This window comes from Mugil cephalus, chromosome 21 (assembly GCF_022458985.1).
Source record: "Mugil cephalus isolate CIBA_MC_2020 chromosome 21, CIBA_Mcephalus_1.1, whole genome shotgun sequence".
NCBI lineage: Eukaryota > Metazoa > Chordata > Actinopteri > Mugiliformes > Mugilidae > Mugil > Mugil cephalus.
Window position 1 is genome coordinate 1895724 of NC_061790.1, and position 19676 is coordinate 1915399.

Below are 19676 nucleotides of genomic sequence, written 5' to 3' on the forward strand. Positions count from 1 at the left end.
GGGATGTATGTGATGTCACAGCTAGCTGAGGTCTCCATGGTTACGGCCTCTGAGTGGCAAGAAGTGATAGTTGAAGGTGAAGATTAGAAGCATTAGTTTGAATCATAGGATTTAACAGCATCTAAATTTTAAAATTAATTTTAAAAAAAAAGCTGTTTTGTGATTGACTGAACCAAAAGATTTTAAAAGCAGTCAGATATATTTTATATTTTTACAGATATCTGCCATAGAAAAGAGAAGTAAATGTTTCGCTGCATTAGAAGAAACAACTGGAATCCAGACACAGAAACCTGGTGTTGTGGTTCACATTTAGCGTCAGGTAATATTACTTTATGCTGTATTTTATTGATGTATTTTAAGTTAATGCACATCATGATCCAGTCTCATTATATTTCAACCTTTTCACTCCAACAGATACCTGCTCACCTGTGATATCATCGGTGGTTTCTGACACCTGAGCATCGATGCTGTCGACATCCTCCTCGATGTAAAAGTCATCGATGACGGGATATTCAGGGTGGCCTGCGTCCTCCTCAGAGGGCTGGATGTCTGCCGGTATGACGGGTAGATTATCTTGTGATGGCCGATGATAGTCGGAGCCGGCGGGACGAAGGAACTCGTTGTCTTCAACGACCTGAAAAGAGTCTTGTCCGAAGTGAAGATCATCCGAACCATCCAAGGGGCGAATGATTTTGATTGATTCGGCGGGCGGCTCAGTAATGGATTCTTTGGGTTCTGGTTGTAAAATGTCGACTATCCCCTCCTCTGGATGTAATTCTGGGATGTCAGCACCTTCCCCGCCTGATTCTGGTTCTGAAGTCTCAGGTAGCTCTCCTACTGGTGGTAGAATAACCACTGGGTCTGGTTCTGATGATTCCTCTTCTTGGCTAATTACTACCACCTCTGGTTCTGATTCTTCTTCTGGGCTAACAACTACCACCTCCAGTTCTGATTCTTTTTCTGGGCTAACTACTACCACCTCTGGTTCTGATTCTTCTTCTGGGCTAACAACTACCACCTCTGGTTCTGATGATTCCTCTTCTGGGCTAACTACTACCACCTCTGGTTCTGATTCTTCTTCTGGGCTAACAACTACCACCTCTGGTTCTGATGATTCCTCTTCTGGGCTAACAACTACCACCTCCGGTTCTGATTCTTCTTCAGTTTCTGGAGGAAGCTGTGGCTCTGAGGTGTCCACGGGCTCCTCTACTGGTACCAGTGGTTCTACATCCTCAACAACTTCCACCTCTGGTTCTGTGATTTCTGTTCCTTCTGGCACTTCTTCTGATTCGTTCCCAGGTTCTAGTTCTGGAGCAAGCTCTACAGCCTCTATCACTTTTTCACCTGGTTCTGAAACTTGCTCCTCTTCTAAGTCTGCAGTCTCAGCATCTTCGGTCAATTCGGTTGCTTGGATTTCCTCTGTTGGCCCAAGTTCTGGTTCTGGCTTTGGTTCCACTGGTGTCGGAGCAGCAACAACTTCCTCTTCGACCTCCAAATCGTCCACCACTTCGCTCTCTGTTTGTGCAACTTCATCTTCTGATGCTAGAATCTCATCAACTTTTTCTTCCCGGGATTTGACAATATCAGCAACGTCTATTTCTGCTTGTGAAACCTCAGGTATCGTTTCCTCAGGAACTTCAGGTACTATTTCATTAGGAACTTCGGGTACTATTTCATTAGGAACTTCAGTTACTATTTCCTCAGGAACTTTAGGTACTGTTTCCTCAGGAACTTCGGGCGATGATTCCTTGGGAACTTCAGGTACTATTTCCCCAGGAACTTCAGGTGATGATTCCTTGGGGACTTCTGATACAGTTTCCTCCGGAACTTCAGGTACTATTTCATTAGGAACTTCAGTTACTATTTCATTAGGAACTTCAGTTACTATTTCCTCAGGAACTTTAGGTACTGTTTCCTTAGGAACTTCGGGCGATGATTCCTTGGGAACTTCAGGTACTATTTCCCCAGGAACTTCAGGTACTATTTCCCCAGGTGATGATTCCTTGGGGACTTCTGATACAGTTTCCTCCGGAACTTCAGGTACTATTTCATTAGGAACTTCGGTTACAATTTCCTCAGGAACTTCAGTTACTGTTTCCTCAGGAATTTCAGGTACTGGTTCCTCAGGAACTTCAGGTGATGATTCCTTAGTGACTTCTGATACAGTTTCCTCAGGAACTTCCGGTACTATTTCCTCAGGGACCTCGGGTACTATTTCATTAGGAATTTCGGTTACTACTTCCTCAGGAACTACAGACACTGTTTCCTCAGGAACTTCAGATGATGATTCCTTGGGGACTTCTAATATAGTTTCCTCAGGGACTTCTGATACAGTTTCCTCAGGAACTTCTGGTACTATTTCATTAGGAACTTCCGTTACTGTTTCCTCAGGAACTTCAGGTACTGTTTCCTTGGGGACTTCTAATATAGTTTCCTCAGGAACTTCAGGTGCAATTTCCTCAGGAACTTCAGGTGCAATTTCCTCAGGAACTTCAGGTACTGTTTCCTCAATAACTTCAGATACTGTTTCATCAGGAACTTCAGGTAAGGTTTCCTCAGGAACTTCAGGTACTGTTTCCTCAGGAACTTCAGGCACTGTTTCTTCGGGAACTTCAGGCACTGTTTCAGGTACTAATTCTAAACCTGGTTTAGAAATGTCCTTGTCTACATCCCCACCAAAGTCCTCTTCACTGGGTTCTGGAACTTGCTCTGAAACCTCACTTAGACCTTCCTCTGGTTCTTCAGCCTTTTTTGTAACTTCAGAAATCTCCTCCTCTGTTTGGGAAACACTCACGTCTTCTTCCACTCCCACTTCTGAATCTACTATTTCTTCCTTTTCTTCCTGGGAAGTGTCGACTGAAATGTCAACAGTTTCTACTTCTGGTTCTTGTAGTTTCTCTTCCTCTGCTTCAGGCTTAAGACTCTCTGACTCTTCTTCTGGTTCTAACAGTTCAACTTCAGTTTCCAACGCTGAAACATCCTCGGTTTCCAAATTTACCTCATCCTCATCTGGCAGAGCATTGACCTCTTCATCTTGAAGGTTTGGCTCTGTGGGCGGCTGGCCTGTGATGGTGGAAAGTGTCGTGACTGAGAGTCTGATGTCGGTCAACTCTCCTCCTGTAGGAGCTGCAGTGAATAAAGTCTGAGTGGTGGGGACAAGCTGAACACCATCCAAACGAGGACTTTCTCCATCCTCGTCAACAGGAGTCAGGACGTCCTCTGGTATCTCGTTAGGAGACAAACTGATAGACGGAGCTTCTGTCCCCAGCTCAAGAATCTCAGGAGGGGTCGGGATGTAGTCTCTCACAAGTTCGCCGGTTTCGTCGTGATGAATGGTTTCAATCTCATGTGTAATGATTAGAATTTCTTCTTCTTCGTCCTTGTCTTCGTTTGATGTCTCGGGTTCAGTCACGTCAAACGTCTCAACGGTGAGGTCTCCCTGGGGATTATCACCGGCCTCTGATATCAAACCCGTTGCTGCTGTTGTCTCATCCTCCTCCGGCACAGCCGTGGGGTCTAACAGCGTCACAAGGGCGTTTTCCTTCTCCCTGGGGGTGAGGGGCTCCACCAGCCGAGGTTTGTCAGCCTCCGGCTCCTCGGTGAAAACCTCAAACTCGTTGTGTGAATCGGGTTCGCCGGACTGAAACAAAGAAACAAATGCATGAGGAGTTGGTTGGTTGGTTTAAATGTGAATGGTCTCAATCATCCAGGTCACGATTTATCCAAAGGACAAAATGAGTCAAAGGAAACTCTAAAGCCACATCATCGTATAACTTGACTCTCTACAACAATCAGTTTCTAGGGGACATTCAAGGATCTGGTTGCCTAGGTAACCCTTACAAGTGGAACATAAAAATATTTCTAGTGTGTGAACGGAGCTAGACCTTCTTCTATTTGAAAAGAAAATACCAATTGGTCAATGGGTCACCCAGTGCTCCAAGGAGCTATTAGCATAGATAAACCAGAACGGTGGACAGTGTTTCCATGAGGAAAAGCCTTTAGTTCAACTTTGCCCACTTACCATCCTCAACTATTCACTTCTTTAACGTTCACGGCCTCTTGTCGACACATTACTGCTTTTGTAATAGCTTTGAGCTGCAGTTTAAAATGATCTTAGAGGCACTTTCCGTTAGAAATTACAAAATGTCTCACCTCGTCCACCATCTCTGCTGCTGAAGTTGATGTCAGTGCTGGCAGGTGGACGGCTTTGCAAAAACAGAAAAAGCATTTTTAAAGTTAAGTAACAGCCTCATCCAATACCATCAATTATTTACTCATTCCCGCCGGCTTTGTTCATCTAAAAGTTAGAAAAGGAACATCTCTGAAAACGAAGGCTGCTTTCCCATCAAGGCCAGGAAAGTTTATCTTTCAGGATGGTTCACACTCCTTTAAAAGGTCACAAGTTCGTCGATATTCATTATTATTTCCCGAAATCCATTTTTTTCCCTGCAAATTTATGATCAATCACAAAAATGTTTACAAAAATGTATGCTAAGGTCGTGTCAGAACACATGGACACCAATCGTGGTTAAAGGTTAAACATTATTATATTATCTACTTCCTGATTGGAGCAAAATATCGACGTGAAAGTTTCCTGACATACCTGGTTCAAAGTTCAGTGAGTCTAGATCGATTGGCAGAGACGCCTCCTCACGTAAAGCCTTCGTCACCATGTCCCTGAGTCCGGAATCAGCCGAGGAATTGGGCGAATTTGTCGCCGTTTCTGAATTCTCAGAGTTGATTTGAGGGGAGTTGATCTCAAAGACGAGGGAGTAGTGCACTGAGATTCCTCCGGGCCTGGAAGAGGAGATACGATCACACAAACTGGACATACGCAGTAGGTCTAGGGATGGGTTCTGATACTGGCTACCGTGATGCTAACGGTGCTGATGCTAATGGTAGTAACCAGACTGATCTGGGTGCTTCATTTGGTGCCAGTCAGTTTTTAATTAGCTTAGCCTCCTTAGCTCCATTGCTACACATGACGTCACGTAGGGTTTTCTCCTGCATGGATGGAAGTGAAGTGTCTAAGGTCAAACATTTGTCAAAAGTTTGTCTGGACTTCACCCCAAAAGATGCACCTGGAATTATGGTGCCATTTACCTCTGAGGTCAGAAGAACGACGTCACACCTGAGTTAGCTCTTATAACTTGGTGTGTTCAATATTTACATTTTTAAAAAAAATTCTTGATATTATTCCTATAATGTTAAGCTAAATATTGGCTATTTAAACTACACAAATTGTAAATGAAGAAATAATTCAAACCAAGTTTTTTACTAGAACTATTTACAGTTATCAAAAGTTTTAATTGTTCAATTTAAATGTAGCAAAAAACAAAAAACCAAACAAAAACAAACACTATTAATCACAGTTCACCACGATGGTGTTTGGCTCTGTTTTATCAGGCTAATGCTTTTAGCTGTTGCCCATGTTGTTGCCCATATAACACAAGAAAAACTTAATTTACACTGTAATTTCAATGTATGAATGCGGATAAATGTTGTCTGTACGACTGATTTAATGCAACAAAAACGAATCAGAAGAGCTAATAAACAGAATATTACAGGAGCTTCTAGTTACTGTTTATACATGGGGCGGCCATCTTGGAAACTTAAGTAAGAATTCTACGACTTTTTGAGTATAAAATCTGACTTTGGGGGTGTTCCAGTTGAGAATTCCATTTCAGGACTCAGAAATTCCAACTTACAATACAATATACCAAGTACAAATGGAACGCACATTTAGATTCAACATCCTGAACCGTACTCATCCCTATGAAGGTCTGCTTTGAGGACTTCAAATGTTCCTCAGGATTAAAGAGCTTTTAACATTCAACGTGCTTCCAGCTACACAACAAAGGCAATGAAAGTCACGACACAGCTATCTATAGATAGAGTTTAAAAAAAAAAGAAAGAATGAAAAGAAAGGCCGCATCAAAACCTCATCAATATTCTGCACTGCTGCTGTCATCAAGAGAGAGTGAGCTGATTTACAAGGCGTGATGTGAGTGAACTTTTCTTGCTTTTGTGTGAAGTAATGTCAGCAGCACTTCTTCATTAGTGATTGTTGCGCGTCTCAAACAGCCACTGCTGCATCGCTTCACTCCAGACTCAGACAGCTCCACGTCTGGATCAGATTGAGTCTCATATCTGAAAACATAAACCCTCCACCGCTCTCCGGAGACACCTGCTATTGACTCTTTCCATTGTGGCCGTTGTTCCCTCTGAACAGCTGTTGTCTGGTGCCAGTAAATTGCAGCAGTAAATGCTCCACCTGTTACACCAGAGTTCTGTGGTTCCTAATCCAAGCGTCTAAATTGAGATTTCTTTGTTCTCTGTTGTTTTCGCTCTGATGAAATCTGGGGAGAAACACGGGTGCAGCCACACATTAAAGGATTCTTTATTTTTTATCCTTTCAGGCAGAGAAATGAGCCTTGAAGTTTCCCTCGGGGAAGAACCCTCTCCGGGATACATCAAAACACCTGTAGTCTTTCTTGTTGGTCTTTTTATGTGAACACCTCACTTTCATTTGTCTGCTGCGCAAAGCGCTGGTGAATCTTCTTACTTCTTCATTTCATATTAACTTCGAGCCCAGTTGCTTTTTTTTTTCTCCTCCTGAGACCAAAGCTTTTATTTGTTATGCATTTTTAGTTTCTCCACAGTATTTGGAATTAGTGAGACCTTTTAAAAACTAAGCATCATCTTTGAACTGGAAGTAGTAGTTTTTGGAAGAAGAACAATGTCCTCATATGTGGACACTGGGATTATTTCATTATTTATATTCTAAAAAGTCACCAATGTGTGACAATATATAAAAGTATTTATTTTAATACCTGAACATGGCTGAAGTCCCAACGTCCCCAAACGAGTACTTGCTAATTAGCAACGATGTAGCTTGTTGCTATCGATAAAATCTGTTCAATTAACGTTAATATGCATAAATAAATCAGTTTTAAACTTCGCTACCACTAGATGGCAGATTAAATTGTCCACTAATGAGGACAACGAGTTTAAATGAAGCAGAATAAGCTGCAATAAAACCCAGAACTTCCATGTCCCCATATGAGGACGCAGGGTCTATCACCTGATTTATCACCTGAATGACTGAAAACCTTTTCCTAGAACATCTCAACGTGCCCAGCGCAGACTGCACTGGTTTTAAAATCCTAAACAACTAAAGTGAAATCAGGCTGCATCACACACAAGGAGAATCTTCACTTATTGCTTGTGAGAGTCTGGCATAAAAAAGTAATGCACCTTGCAACTTTAGCCCAACAACAAATGCACAAAATTGGTCAATGTCGGATTTTTTTAAAATCAAAAAACCTCCTCTCCTTTTTTTTTTTTTGGATTATTTCACCTTCACTATGCCTCACAGTGATGCAGCAACAATGTTTCCTGTCTGAAACAGTGTGTGATCAAACACATGGGGATGGAGGTGTATTAAAAATTCATATGATAGTTGAAATATGAGCCGGTGAACCACCCAGCCCTCGTCTGAACAAAGGCCTCTTATATTTGTTTGCTTTGTGACACAAAAACAGGAGGATTTGTGAATCCTTCCCCAGATTAGAGGATGTGTTGAGCTCCCGCTGAGGCCTCGCCACCAGTTATTGGCTGTGACAGCAGCAGACACCACAGGGGGAAGGCAAATTAATCTGACAATCGGTGCATTCACGAGTCTTCCCCCTGTTCCGCCGCTCACCTGCCGTCTCCCATAACGAGACAAACTCAGGGAACAAGACGGAGCCTCGTAACCTTCAGGAGACTAGATCTAATAACGTGTCCTCCTAATGTGCGTCTGACCCGGAGAATGCAAACCAACAGGAAGCTGCAAACACAAACTACACAAAAGGGGGAATGTTTCATGTCTGTGTCACTCACCCGTTCACGTCCTGAGTCTCGCTTACGTTGGAGAGAAGAAGAAAAGAAGGAATCAGAGCTGGAAGCTGGAACAGGAAGGAGCCGCTAACCGTCGCTCCACATGTTAACTTTGAGTTATAAACATGTCCAACATCGTATAGAGTAGTAGTAATAGTGTGCTTGAGTGTAATGATGAATGTTCCAGTTTAGTATTAAATCAGTAAACGTTCTAGTCGACTACAGGTACTCGGTCCATCACACACCAGCTACACTTATATATAAGTTCACTACTTTTTGCTTCTTCTTCTTCAGGAACTTTTTTTAATTTCCTCACGTCTTTAATCACTTCTGCTCGACTTGTGACAGATTTCGTGCTCAGATCAGGTTCTTCCTGAGCAGGGAAATGATTTTCCTTTAATATTTTTCTTTCTCAGACAGTTTAACGTGCTCTGTTCAGTCCGGCTGCTCGCGGCTCAGAAACGTCCCTGTGGTCTGTGCTCATTCTGACTTTAATGGATTTATCCAGACTCTGAGGAATGAAGCTCTGATTATGTCTCCACCCTCAGCGATTCCTTTTATTAGGTGGAGGACCTACCTGATGTGCAGCACGTGGATTCCTTTAAATCCTGGAAGTTCATCAAAAACATGCTGCATCTGCAAAAACAAAGAGTTTTATTTTATTTTATTATTTTTATTAATACCTCAGATATCATCATCTTCATGATTTATGTTTAAAATGTTTGTCTCTTTTATTTATTTTAGTATTATAGTTATTTTATTCTATATTCTTTATATTCTCCTATTTTTATGTACTTATTCATTTACTTGTTTTTTATTATTATTTTTTTTATTTTATCTTAATTTTAAGAAATATTTGATTCTATATTTTTATCCTACATTTTACTTCATTCTATTTTTAATGTTCTTATATCTTAATATGTTTTTATATATTATTTTATTTTCATGATTTTAACTTTTTTACAGTGTGCATCAGTCACCTTTTATATATATATATATATATATATATATATATATATATATATATTTCTGTTTCTGTCAGTGAAAATGTTAAGACCTGTTTTGAACGGTTGATATAAATACAGTTTGTCTGATTGATGGAAATAAAGGCGGCTGCATGAATGGAAACCTCTCGCTGACTGAGTGACTTAAGCACACGGACTGTTTCAGGACATAATCGTCTTTCAGGCTCCTCTGGTCCTGCTGAGAATCGCGTGCAGCTCTAAACGACCAAACAACATTGAAGGGCTTGACAGAAATAAATGAATAAATAAAGGAGCCGCGGGCAGAAAGAGTGAGGCCGAGGCTAATCTTCTCCCTTTCTCTGGGCCCTGACCTTTCTGCCCTGTGGGCTAAGCTTCTTTACCCACAGTCTGAGTCAATCTGAGCCCAGTGCACATATGAATGGAGATCCTTCCCTTAATGGTAATCTGCAGCGACTGGCTGCCAACGTTTGGATGGAAGTCAAGGACTCCTGCTTAAAAAGTAAAATGCAGATACAATGAGATGAAGTACAGCGACGTCCAACTTGGTAGTTTGGATTCATCCTGGTTCAGATGGATTCTCTCCACAAAGTTAACTCTAGACAAGTCCTCAGGAGAAACGACATTATTACCTTTTTTTTTTTTTGTATATGGGTCAGTATATAACTGTGGGACTAGTTGACAGGTATCATAGTTGATCAAAGTTGATCACATTCTGTCTGTTTTCAGGCCTAAAATCAACATGGCCGCCTATAACCGACCACCACACAGCGTCTTTAAGAACAATCCTTCTAAATATTATATACACAATAATAAAATGAGTGAATGTTATTTATAAATATATTGTAGTAGAGGAGGAGGAACAAACCTTGGAGCAGGTCATGTGATCTGGGTTTAACTAAGTTCCTGGATAACTGTGATGTCATGTGTTTGTAACTTAGCTGAAAGTGATTTCTCATTATTTTATTTTTTAACTAAGTAGGTTTGTTTTTCTTCTCAGTTTGTTTATATTTTTTCTTTGGTTCGTGTGTATGTTTGGATTCATGCATGTATGTATATGTTTACATGTATGTGTGTGTAAATGTGTAATATACAGTGTATATCTTGTTTTGTTTTTACTAGTTTTCTTATTTTATTTTTTTATGGGTTTTGTTCTATTATTTTTTATTTTATTTTTTGTGTTTGTTTAATTTTATTATTTTTTATTTTATCTTTTATTTTAATTATTTTTATTTTTTGTGTTTTGTTTTAATTTTAATTTTAATTTTTAATTATTTTTTTGGGTGGGGGCGAAAAATACAAGGGGGAAAAATAAAATACACCATTTATACACTGTAGAAATAACATGTAAAGTAAGTTTGTGAAGAAAAGTGGAATAAAAAAAAAAAAAAATGTGTTACAGCTGAGAACATTCTCTTGTCCAGATCTTTTTCCATGCATTTTATTTCTAGCCTGATGTCTGGTGCTGATGGCAGCTGGTAGGAATAAAGGGACGTACCTGGTCCTGCAGGTGCTGAGCCAGGTCGACGTACTGAGGCGAGTCGGGGTCGTCCAGCAGTTCCCTGTAACCTGGATCCACCAGATCGATGCTGAAGTCAACGATCTGCTCCACCGGACTCTCAGGGACCACGTTAGGAAGGTCCGAGTCCTTCAGGACGACAAACAAGTCAGACTGAAGAGAAACTCAGGAACATCTCAGAACCTCCAGGGGTAGAGACCTGGTTCTAGTGAAGAGCTCAACAAAGACGGCGTCGACACCTTCATGATCTGTTTTAACAGTAGATATTCCAGACGTGCCCCTGACTTCACCCACAGTTATCCTGATTTCTCGAGGTTCAGGTTCTCCTCATATTTTGATTTATACTTTAAACGACATCATCAGACGTTTCAGTCACAACAGCACCTGCAGCAAAGTCGGCAGATTTCTCAGTGAAATGTAACGATATCTGACAGGTTTTCAGCAAACGTCAGAAAAGAGGAGAAAGGAAATGAGAAGATGACGTTAACTCTTCTTCATCGTTCCTCTGGTGGTTTATGTGACAACAGCATCTTTATGAACCAATCAGAGCTCAGGACACTATGATTGAGTAAATGATGCATGATGTAATGTGTCATTTTCTACTGGTTTCATTGATAAAAGTCATTATAAGACTCAACTTCTTCTTATTTTTTTTAACTGTGTTCCAGCTTCGATTATTCCAGAACTAAACCACTTAGAGAGATTCTGACTTTTGTGATGGAAACTTCAGAGTCTTGTCTTTAAAAAGAGACCAGGACCATGAATGAGCTCCAACATGTTCATGAACAGGATTCGGGTACTTTAATAACTTTAATAACCTCCTTCATTTAATCATCGTGAGGCTGAAAAGAGAAACAACTGAGACTTAGAGGACAGAGTTTGACCTGAACTGTCCTGAACCCAAAGGACAAACTCGTCCTGAGAGCAGAAGGTCATGTGATCCATCTCTATGACACATGAATAAACTTTTTGCTGAGTTGGTTTTAAAGTCACTTGCGAAGTTTTCAAGAGTTCGAATAAAGTTTAAAAAGAGTTTATTGAAAGATGAATCAAAGTTTATTCAAACTCTAATAAATGTTTGAATAGAGTCTGAATAAATGAGGATTAAAGTGTGAATAGAATTTAAATTATGGTCTAATTAATGTCGGTGAAGTTTGGATAAAGTCTGAATAGAGTTTTAATTAAAGTCTCATTAACGCTGGATGACATTTAAATAGTTTCTAGAGTTTCTCTTTATGAGTCAAACGCCTCCTTCAAGCTGCTGATCAGAACCTCGAGGGAATACGAGTAAATTAGTGGACGCACCTCTTCCTCCTTCAGGTTCTCCTCCTCCACCACCTCCTCCTCCACCTTCAGGTTCTCCTCTTCCTCCTCCTTCTCCTCCTCCTTCAGGTTCTCCTCCTCCTTCAGGTCCTCCTCCTCCTCCTTCTCCTCCACCTCCTCCTTCAGGTCCTCAGTGGGTGGGGTCTGATCGGGGCCGGGGGTCTGGGAGCCGCTGGGGGGGCCGAGGAAGACGGCGGTGGAGGTGGAGGTGGAGGTGGGGGCTGATGGAGGGACGGTCGGAGCCTCTGGACCTGAAACTGAAGAGACAACAGAAACACTGTAATGTCTCAGGTGGGACGAGATGGACGGAGACAGGATGAGAAACAACAGGATGAAAAGAGACGAGGTGAATAAAGATGATGGGATGAATAAAGATGAAAAGAGACAGAATCAAACGAGATAGATGGGACGAAAAACAACGGCATGAATAGAAAGACGATAAAGAACAAGATGAAAAGATGTGATGAGGTGATTAAAGGAGAGAATGAATCCAGACAGGATGGATAACGTCTTCAGACGTCCTCCTACCTGGGGCCTCGGGGAGTTTCTGTGGTGGAGTCACGACTCTACAGGAAGAATAAAGATAAACCAGTTTGAGTTTCTCTTCAGGGAGATAAAAGGAGGAAACATTGACTTCATTCATCTTCTTTTTATTCTTTTTATTCACTCATTTATGATCCAGTGAAAATGTGTTGTTGCACTGAAAATGAATAAATTAACACCTTTAATTAATAATGTGAAACACCTTCACAGTCTAATGTTAAATATTCAGAACGTTTCATTCTTCTCTGTCCTCCTGCATCTATTCTTTTCTGTCCAGTAAATATCTGAGAACCAGCCTCTAGTTTCTGACCTCTGACCTTCTCAGAGTGAATAAAGACATTACCGTGAAGGAGGTCTGGTGTCTCTCAGCCGGTTCATCCTCTGGAAACAATAAAACAATAAAACATGACAAGTTGTAACGAATGTCTCAAAAGATCAAGAAGTAAATCTAAAAGTAAAATGTTGATGTAGAAAAACCAAAATATATAAATGACCCAAAAAACCACTAGTTCATTAAAACCTTAATTAGCTAAGTGGTTATTTTGTGTCTTCATTAAATTTAAATAAAATTATTTCGTCTAGAATCTGACAGAATGACATTTAAAATGCAACTTTTTAATCAAGCAAATGGATTTTTAAATTCCAGTCGACTTATTAAATATGAAAATGAGATTTTGTAATTTCCTGCTTTGATTAAAGTTGAAGTTGTGGATACTGTACAATTACCACATGAGTTGAGTAGAATTTAATGGTGTAAACTGCTAAATAAAGTATATTTTTAGAGTTAGAACGTGTTTAACTGTCTGTAAATCTGTTTAATTTACCACCTCGTGCAACAAAAACGTCTCATTGACTTCCATTATAACTACATTTTTTCCTGTTTTTTTCTGCATAAATTTCTTAAACCACCTCCAACTTCCAAAAATATCAAAAATTAAATAAGTTTGAGGAATTTCAACCCTTTGAATCCCAGTTTGATTATTAAAACAAACAGACAAAAAACAAAACAAAACAAATGAGCTATTTTCCATAAAACTAATGTTGGGGAGCTGGTTTCAAATCAGTCTCAGATATGACCAAGATTATCTAAAACATTAACTTGATTGCATTATTATTTTTTGTGTAGCATCAGATTGAACATTTACTACCCTCTTGTAACCTCAGTGGACACAAATGTCCCATTGACTTCCATTATACACACTCATTTTTAGTGTTCAGCACTAAAATCAGCCACTTCCCCATTACAGGACCTGTCAATAAAATGTTTGTTGTTTCATTTGTGTTTGTGTTATTGGGATTAGCAGGCTATTATGAGTATATTTTTCCAAGAAAATAAAAACCATCATTAATTTCATGGAAACTAGCATATATATATATATATATATATATATATATATTTTTTTTTTTTTTTTTTGTAAAAACAATAGTGACTTTAAGTAATCAAACTTGCATTTAATTTAATTTAATTTTGAGATTTATGCAGAAAAAAATCACTAAAAAATATTAATCAGTTGAGTTTTTTTAGCAGTTTTTTGGACATGGACATTTTTGTCTATTTGTTACAAGAGGATCTTACTGTTTTCAGTGTTGTGTTGACATATTAGATTTTTGTTGTTGTTGTTTTTTTTTTGTGCCACATGCACTAACACAGCCACATGAAGAGGAAAATTTTGCCCAAATGGACAAAAAAAATGTCCCTAAGTTTGTCAGAGAGTTAAATACGGTGAAACTACATCTAAAATGTATTTTTTTGTTTTTATCATTTTTTCTCATCAACCCTCAAGTTACATGTTTAATTTCAAGCTTTAGTTCATCCACAAACAAACAGAACCCTGTTTGGCTGAAAATGTCCCTGCAGATGTGTTAAAACTGAAAGTTTCTGTGTTAAGATGCTGTGAGAAGGTTGTTAAACTGTGGTTCTCACCCTGCGGATCATGGTCATGTGCTCCTCTGAGCTGCTGAAGTTCCTGGCGAGGTCAGAGATGCAGAGCGACTCGTGTTGACACGTGTGAACCCATCGCTGGTACTCGGCCGTGCCGGGGATCCTGTCCAAGAAGATCCTGAACGCCTCCCACACGGCCTCTTGACAAACTGACACGACAAACAGACACAACACAAGGCGACACAGTCAGGACAAAACACAACAACAACAACAACTGTCTGAACCGTTAGACTCCACAAGGCAGAAAACAAGGAGCATTTTGACCAGCTCTGCCAGATGTATGATAATTATCGTATTTGTACGATAATTATCGTATTTGTACGATAATTATTGTATTTGTACGATAATATCAGCCTCTGTACGATCAATAATCCCAAAAATCACATAACGCACGATAATTTGACCCCTTCGCTACGTGTCTATTAGTTTATTTAAAGGTAAAACTGCTTTATAAGCTATATTATATGGTGTAAATACTGTTTTACTGCAGCAGTAAATGGTCCTGAGTAACTTTTGATAAAAGTCATTATAGGATTCACTCTGGACCAGTATCACAGATACTGATACAGATAGATATTTTTAAATAATTATGGTGGATGCATCATCAGTCTGATATTGTCTGATGTTGTTGTGTTTTGCCTTTTGAATTATTAATCAGTTAAATTCCAGGACAGAATTTTGGGGAAAGTTTTTAAGTAAATCGAGAAGAGTTTATTATCGCAATAAATTTATTTTTTTTTTGTTCAGAAATGAGTTATCACTTGAGAACAAATGTAAAACAAATTATTTTTCATCACCATCTGCCTGGATACTCAGCGTGTTATTCTGTGGTTTTTACAAATAGTACAACTGCTTCATTTTGACCTTGTGTGAGAGAGAAACTGAAACCTAAGTATCGATTTCAGTACATCAGTGAATAGATACCAATGAATCACAGATGAACCTAACGAACATGTCTCTGTACACTTTGAATATGCAACTTACACAAACACATGGATTAGAACCCAGAACCTTCTGGCTGTGCTACTGCATCAGTAAAACTTTGACCAAACATCCACGAGGCTGAATCCTTTTCTAGGTCTTTACATGAAATGATTTTATCAGTGAACGCTGAACAGACTTTTTGACGATGTTTTGTCACTGACGTGTCAGATGTTGTCAGAGAGTCGGGGGATGTTGGTGTGAGGTTTCTGAGAATCTCATCAGTGACAGCAGCAGATGAAGAACAGATTTACATACGACAGACGAAGTTTGAGTAACTGAGAGGAAACTAAATAAAACATATATTTTCCTGGAGCCTGTGATTCAGTCTCCGGTCTCCTCATGTGGTCCAGACTCCAGGAGGATCAGACCAGGACTCGTTCCTCCATGAAGAATGACTCAAAGATCGGACTCCGATGCCGATGTGTGTATTTTACACAGAAGATCTGATTTGCAGGTTTGTGTCTGTGCTGGTGGAGAGAGTTTACGCCACAGCTTGTTAGTTTTCTCTGAGAACTAGTGTGGAGGAGGCGGATGAGTCACGTCCATGATTCATCGCTGCTCGGTTCTTCTACCAGAGGCTCCAGTCCTTCACTTCACCTGCTAGACTCCGAATCTGTCTCTGGACGAGGCTGAAATGTCCCGAATAAAGTCGACTTCTCATCATCGCTTCATAATAATAAAAAAAACTTTCACATTCAGTGATTCTGTGACGTTTGAAACTTGAAGTGAATTTGTAAAAAATGAGCAAAGCAAAGATACGATACAAGATACAATATGATATGATCAGATAAAAAACAGTATGATAAATAAAAGATACGATATAATATGATACACTACAATATGATATGATACGCTAAGACATGATACGATACGATAACAGATATACGATACACTGTAATATGATACAATACGATATGTTACAATACGTTACGGTAAGATAAAATACGATACGATACGTTAGGTTACGATATGACACAATATGTTAAGAAAACCTAATTAACCCCATTGGGACATGTAGCTCTTGTGTGAAGTTCAAAAATACCAGTTAGATACAAAACAGAATATATATATATATATATATATGTACAACAATCTGTATTTACGTTTTTACAAACTGTATCAAGTTTAGGAAACGACAGTTTGACTAAACTCAGGTCCAATCATGCATAAATGTTTTTTCAATTTTATTCCAGTGTAACATGAATAATACATTAAACAGCTGTTTGTAGGTGCAGGTTTGAGCTGTTTACTTAAATAAAACTTAATGGGCAGGAGATTTAAAGCTCTAATCAGGTATGACAATGGAAAAGACAGTTACTCTTAAAAAGTGCTGTTGATGTGGAACCAAAGACCAGATAGTTCAATCAATGTCTCTTTAACTAAAACTAAGGTCAAATTATTGGGAATAAAGTATGAACAGTAAGTTGGAGGAAGGCCGGTACCTCTGAGCTGGTAGTAAGCCTGGTGGCTGGCCAGGACTTCATCGATGGTCTCCTGGGGGCAGATCCTCACTCCGGAGTGTAAAAACACCGACCTCTTGGGCCGACGTCTGCTCAGTTCAAGTCCTGAACTCGTGGTGGATATCTTCAGCAGCTCGGCCAAACGCAGCACAGGGACGACAGCCTCCGTCTTCAGCCCTGAATCCAGCCCTGAATCCAGCCCTGAATCCAGCCCTGCGCCGCTGCCAACAACATCTGAGCAGGGAAACAAAAACAGGACGTGAGCCAGAGTCGCTGGAGACCGGGTCCTGGTCGGATCAGGTCCCTGGCACCGGGTTAGAGCAGCAGATGGGCTGTGTTTACTACGACATGTAGACAACAGTGGACAACACTTGAAACAGGATTTACAGATTATTTTCTGTCACTGGCATCAGAAACGACGCTGCAGGAGAACAAACATGAGAATGTTTATGGGGGGGGGGCTTAGCCCCCAGGAGATTCACTGGATGTAAGCGAACGTAGCACGTGAGCACAAAATTAAACTGAGACTGAGAATTTAGTTGTTGTTATTTCAGTCTGTTTTTAAACACAAGTTCCAACAGTAACTATTAGCAACTGATCAACACAGAGGCTCACAATAATTATTTGCTCTCAAATATTTTGTATGTGATGCCCTTAAAACTAATTAAAACTATTTCTTAATTACTTGAATTAAATGAATATTAATGAGTGGACTGGATAAGGACGCACTGAAGTGAAGGGAAATGGACAGATTTCTGCTATATAATTATTTATTTAAACTCATATTCTGGACATTTTATGTTGAGTTTGTCAGCAATAAATAAATAAATAAATAAAACAATACCAAATTATTCAGGACTAAAATCGGCCGGTGAACTACAAACAAAGATAAAATGGAAATTCATCTGTAACATCAACAAAACACTGACAACAGAGATGATAAACACATCTGAGGCCAGAAAACCTTCAACTACAGCTGCAGCAATGAGCTTAGTTTTCAATAATACAGGACCAGTAACTGACATAACAGAGCTCAAACTGCACCAGGATGAAATGTGCTAAGTGACAAACTTTAAACTAAGAGGCCACAACCTGACACGAAAGAGTTTCAAACTACAGCAGCGTCAATGTGCAACGGTTCCACCATCAGCAGGGCCCCAAACTTTAAATTACACCAAAACTCTGTCAGTGTAACACTGACAGTAGGATCCTATCTTGTCCTGTTACAACAAACTGTAAGTACAGCAGCAGTGTGTTAAGCCTTTAATTACAACAGGAGCCTAAATCTAGTGCGGACATTTATTTTTTCTTGGGTCTTAATAAACCGAGTGTCTTTCCTCCACGTTTTAAATGTGGCTGTGAGCCCGGTGAAGGTTCGGGGTCGAGTCTCCCTCTTCGTTCCCACTCGCACTAAATATAAAAGCACTCGCTGTACTTGAAGGGTGCTTAGAATAAATGGCATCTACTAAACAACAGTGACCCGTTGGTGGATGTGTTTGTGTTTGATATCGTTGGAGAGGCACGAGTCGGCGTGGGTGGTTTCAGACTCTGTTCAGAGTAAGAAATGTTCTCGCTTCAAGCCCTCTGGTGTTTTTGCTGGTGTCAGACGTCACGGGTGTTTTAATGATTCAGCAAACCCAACACCAGCCTCTGCTTTGTTTTGTTGTGTTTTCTATCTTTCCTCCACAAACGACGGAGCAGAGAGCTGTAATTCAGATTGTCAAACTGTCAGCGAGCCGGCAATAAAACCAACTAAACGCTGCTATTATCTGTTGTATTTACAGTTGCGTTGTGATCACGTTTGCACATATTCACGGCCCTGTCATTTCACTGGGGAGGATTTACGGGACTCTGACTTATTTTATCACACCTCTAAGTAAGCCTTTCTCTGGTGACAGGGTGCAACTCTTCAACGGTATCAGAGCCAAGAACTTATGCAATCGTAATAAGCTTTTCTTCACATTGTGACCCTGTTTAGTCGGTGTAAAGATAGTCTTACTCTCTTAAATCCTCATATCTAACTGCCAGTCTTATTCTATTTTAGAAGAAAGCGACTTCTTTTCAAGTGTCGGGGCTCATATGATTGAAAATGAAACGAGTCTCACCTTTAATTCCTGCAGCCTGTGGAGCGAAGGCAGCGAACAGAAGAACAAATCCAAAAGCCCAAATCATCGCGGAAAAGTTTCCAAAAGTGTGAATCGGTGGGGTTTGAGGGGCGGAGGGAGCTGGTGGTGTCCTCTAGCTCAGGTGGAGATCATGGGTGCAGGTCGAGCTTGCGTGCGGTCGGGCCGGATCCTTTAGGGCCCCGAGCTTCGGCTGAAAGGCTCCTGATGAGCTCCAGCGGGTTGTGCATCTGATGCGGGGTTGAACCACCTCCGGCCAAAGGGAACTGTGAGTGTGGCAAGAGTGACGAGGTTAAAAAGAGTAGGCACCGTTTCGGGAATAATCTTTTTATCTACTGCTCAGACATAATCCGTCTTTACCCCGCGGCCCAAGCAGCGCAGGCGTCATCCTGTTAGTGGCTTTCTGGGGGCATCTGTCAACCACAGCGGTCAGTTTGTTGGACAGCTACCCTCCAGGCCCACCCACACCGTTCACACCGGCGCCTCCTCCAAGTTTCCCTTCTCAGAAAGCAGCACCGAGACCCCACAAACCCCTAAAACTGATCATGGAGCTCACGGAAACTGAGGAGCTTGTGCTTATCCTGTGAAGTAACATCTTCACCTTTGAGAGTCCTCCCAGGCCGGCGGAGGAGTCCTTAAGAGGCAGGAAAAGGTCTGCCGCTCAGCCTGGAGGACTCTCCCCTGCAGGTTATTTCAGTCTCATGTCTCTGGATCTCTGAGGCTGCAAACGGGCTCTGAGCGACGAATACTTAAACCCTCTTTTCAATGTACTTTCATGCTTTTGTTACAAATCCCATAAGTCCAAAAGCTTATGCCATGTCAGGCTTTAAGTCCCACCAGAGCTTCAGACACATCGAGTTTGCAGCAGACGGGAAGAAGTCTCTTAGAAGATCTTCAGTGAGATGTAGAGGAGCCAAG

The 19676-nt window shown here is 40.5% G+C and overlaps 1 protein-coding gene across 1 annotated transcript in view; it reads right to left on the reverse strand.

Moving 5' to 3' along the window:
* Positions 1-19066, reverse strand: part of LOC124999445 (interphotoreceptor matrix proteoglycan 2) — a 36800-nt gene extending 17734 nt beyond the window's left edge. Inside the window, exons 1-12 of the mRNA XM_047574363.1 lie at positions 18741-19066; positions 16618-16869; positions 14174-14340; positions 12593-12630; positions 12235-12272; positions 11689-11963; positions 10363-10512; positions 8459-8517; positions 7885-7905; positions 4604-4797; positions 4153-4205; positions 427-3640 (exon numbers count right to left, since the gene is read on the reverse strand). Coding sequence (XP_047430319.1) covers positions 427-3640; positions 4153-4205; positions 4604-4797; positions 7885-7905; positions 8459-8517; positions 10363-10512; positions 11689-11963; positions 12235-12272; positions 12593-12630; positions 14174-14340; positions 16618-16869; positions 18741-18807 — 4528 coding nt within the window. The 5' untranslated portion in view covers positions 18808-19066. The remainder of the gene's footprint in view (positions 1-426; positions 3641-4152; positions 4206-4603; positions 4798-7884; positions 7906-8458; positions 8518-10362; positions 10513-11688; positions 11964-12234; positions 12273-12592; positions 12631-14173; positions 14341-16617; positions 16870-18740) is intronic.
* Positions 19067-19676: the final 610 nt, after the last annotated feature.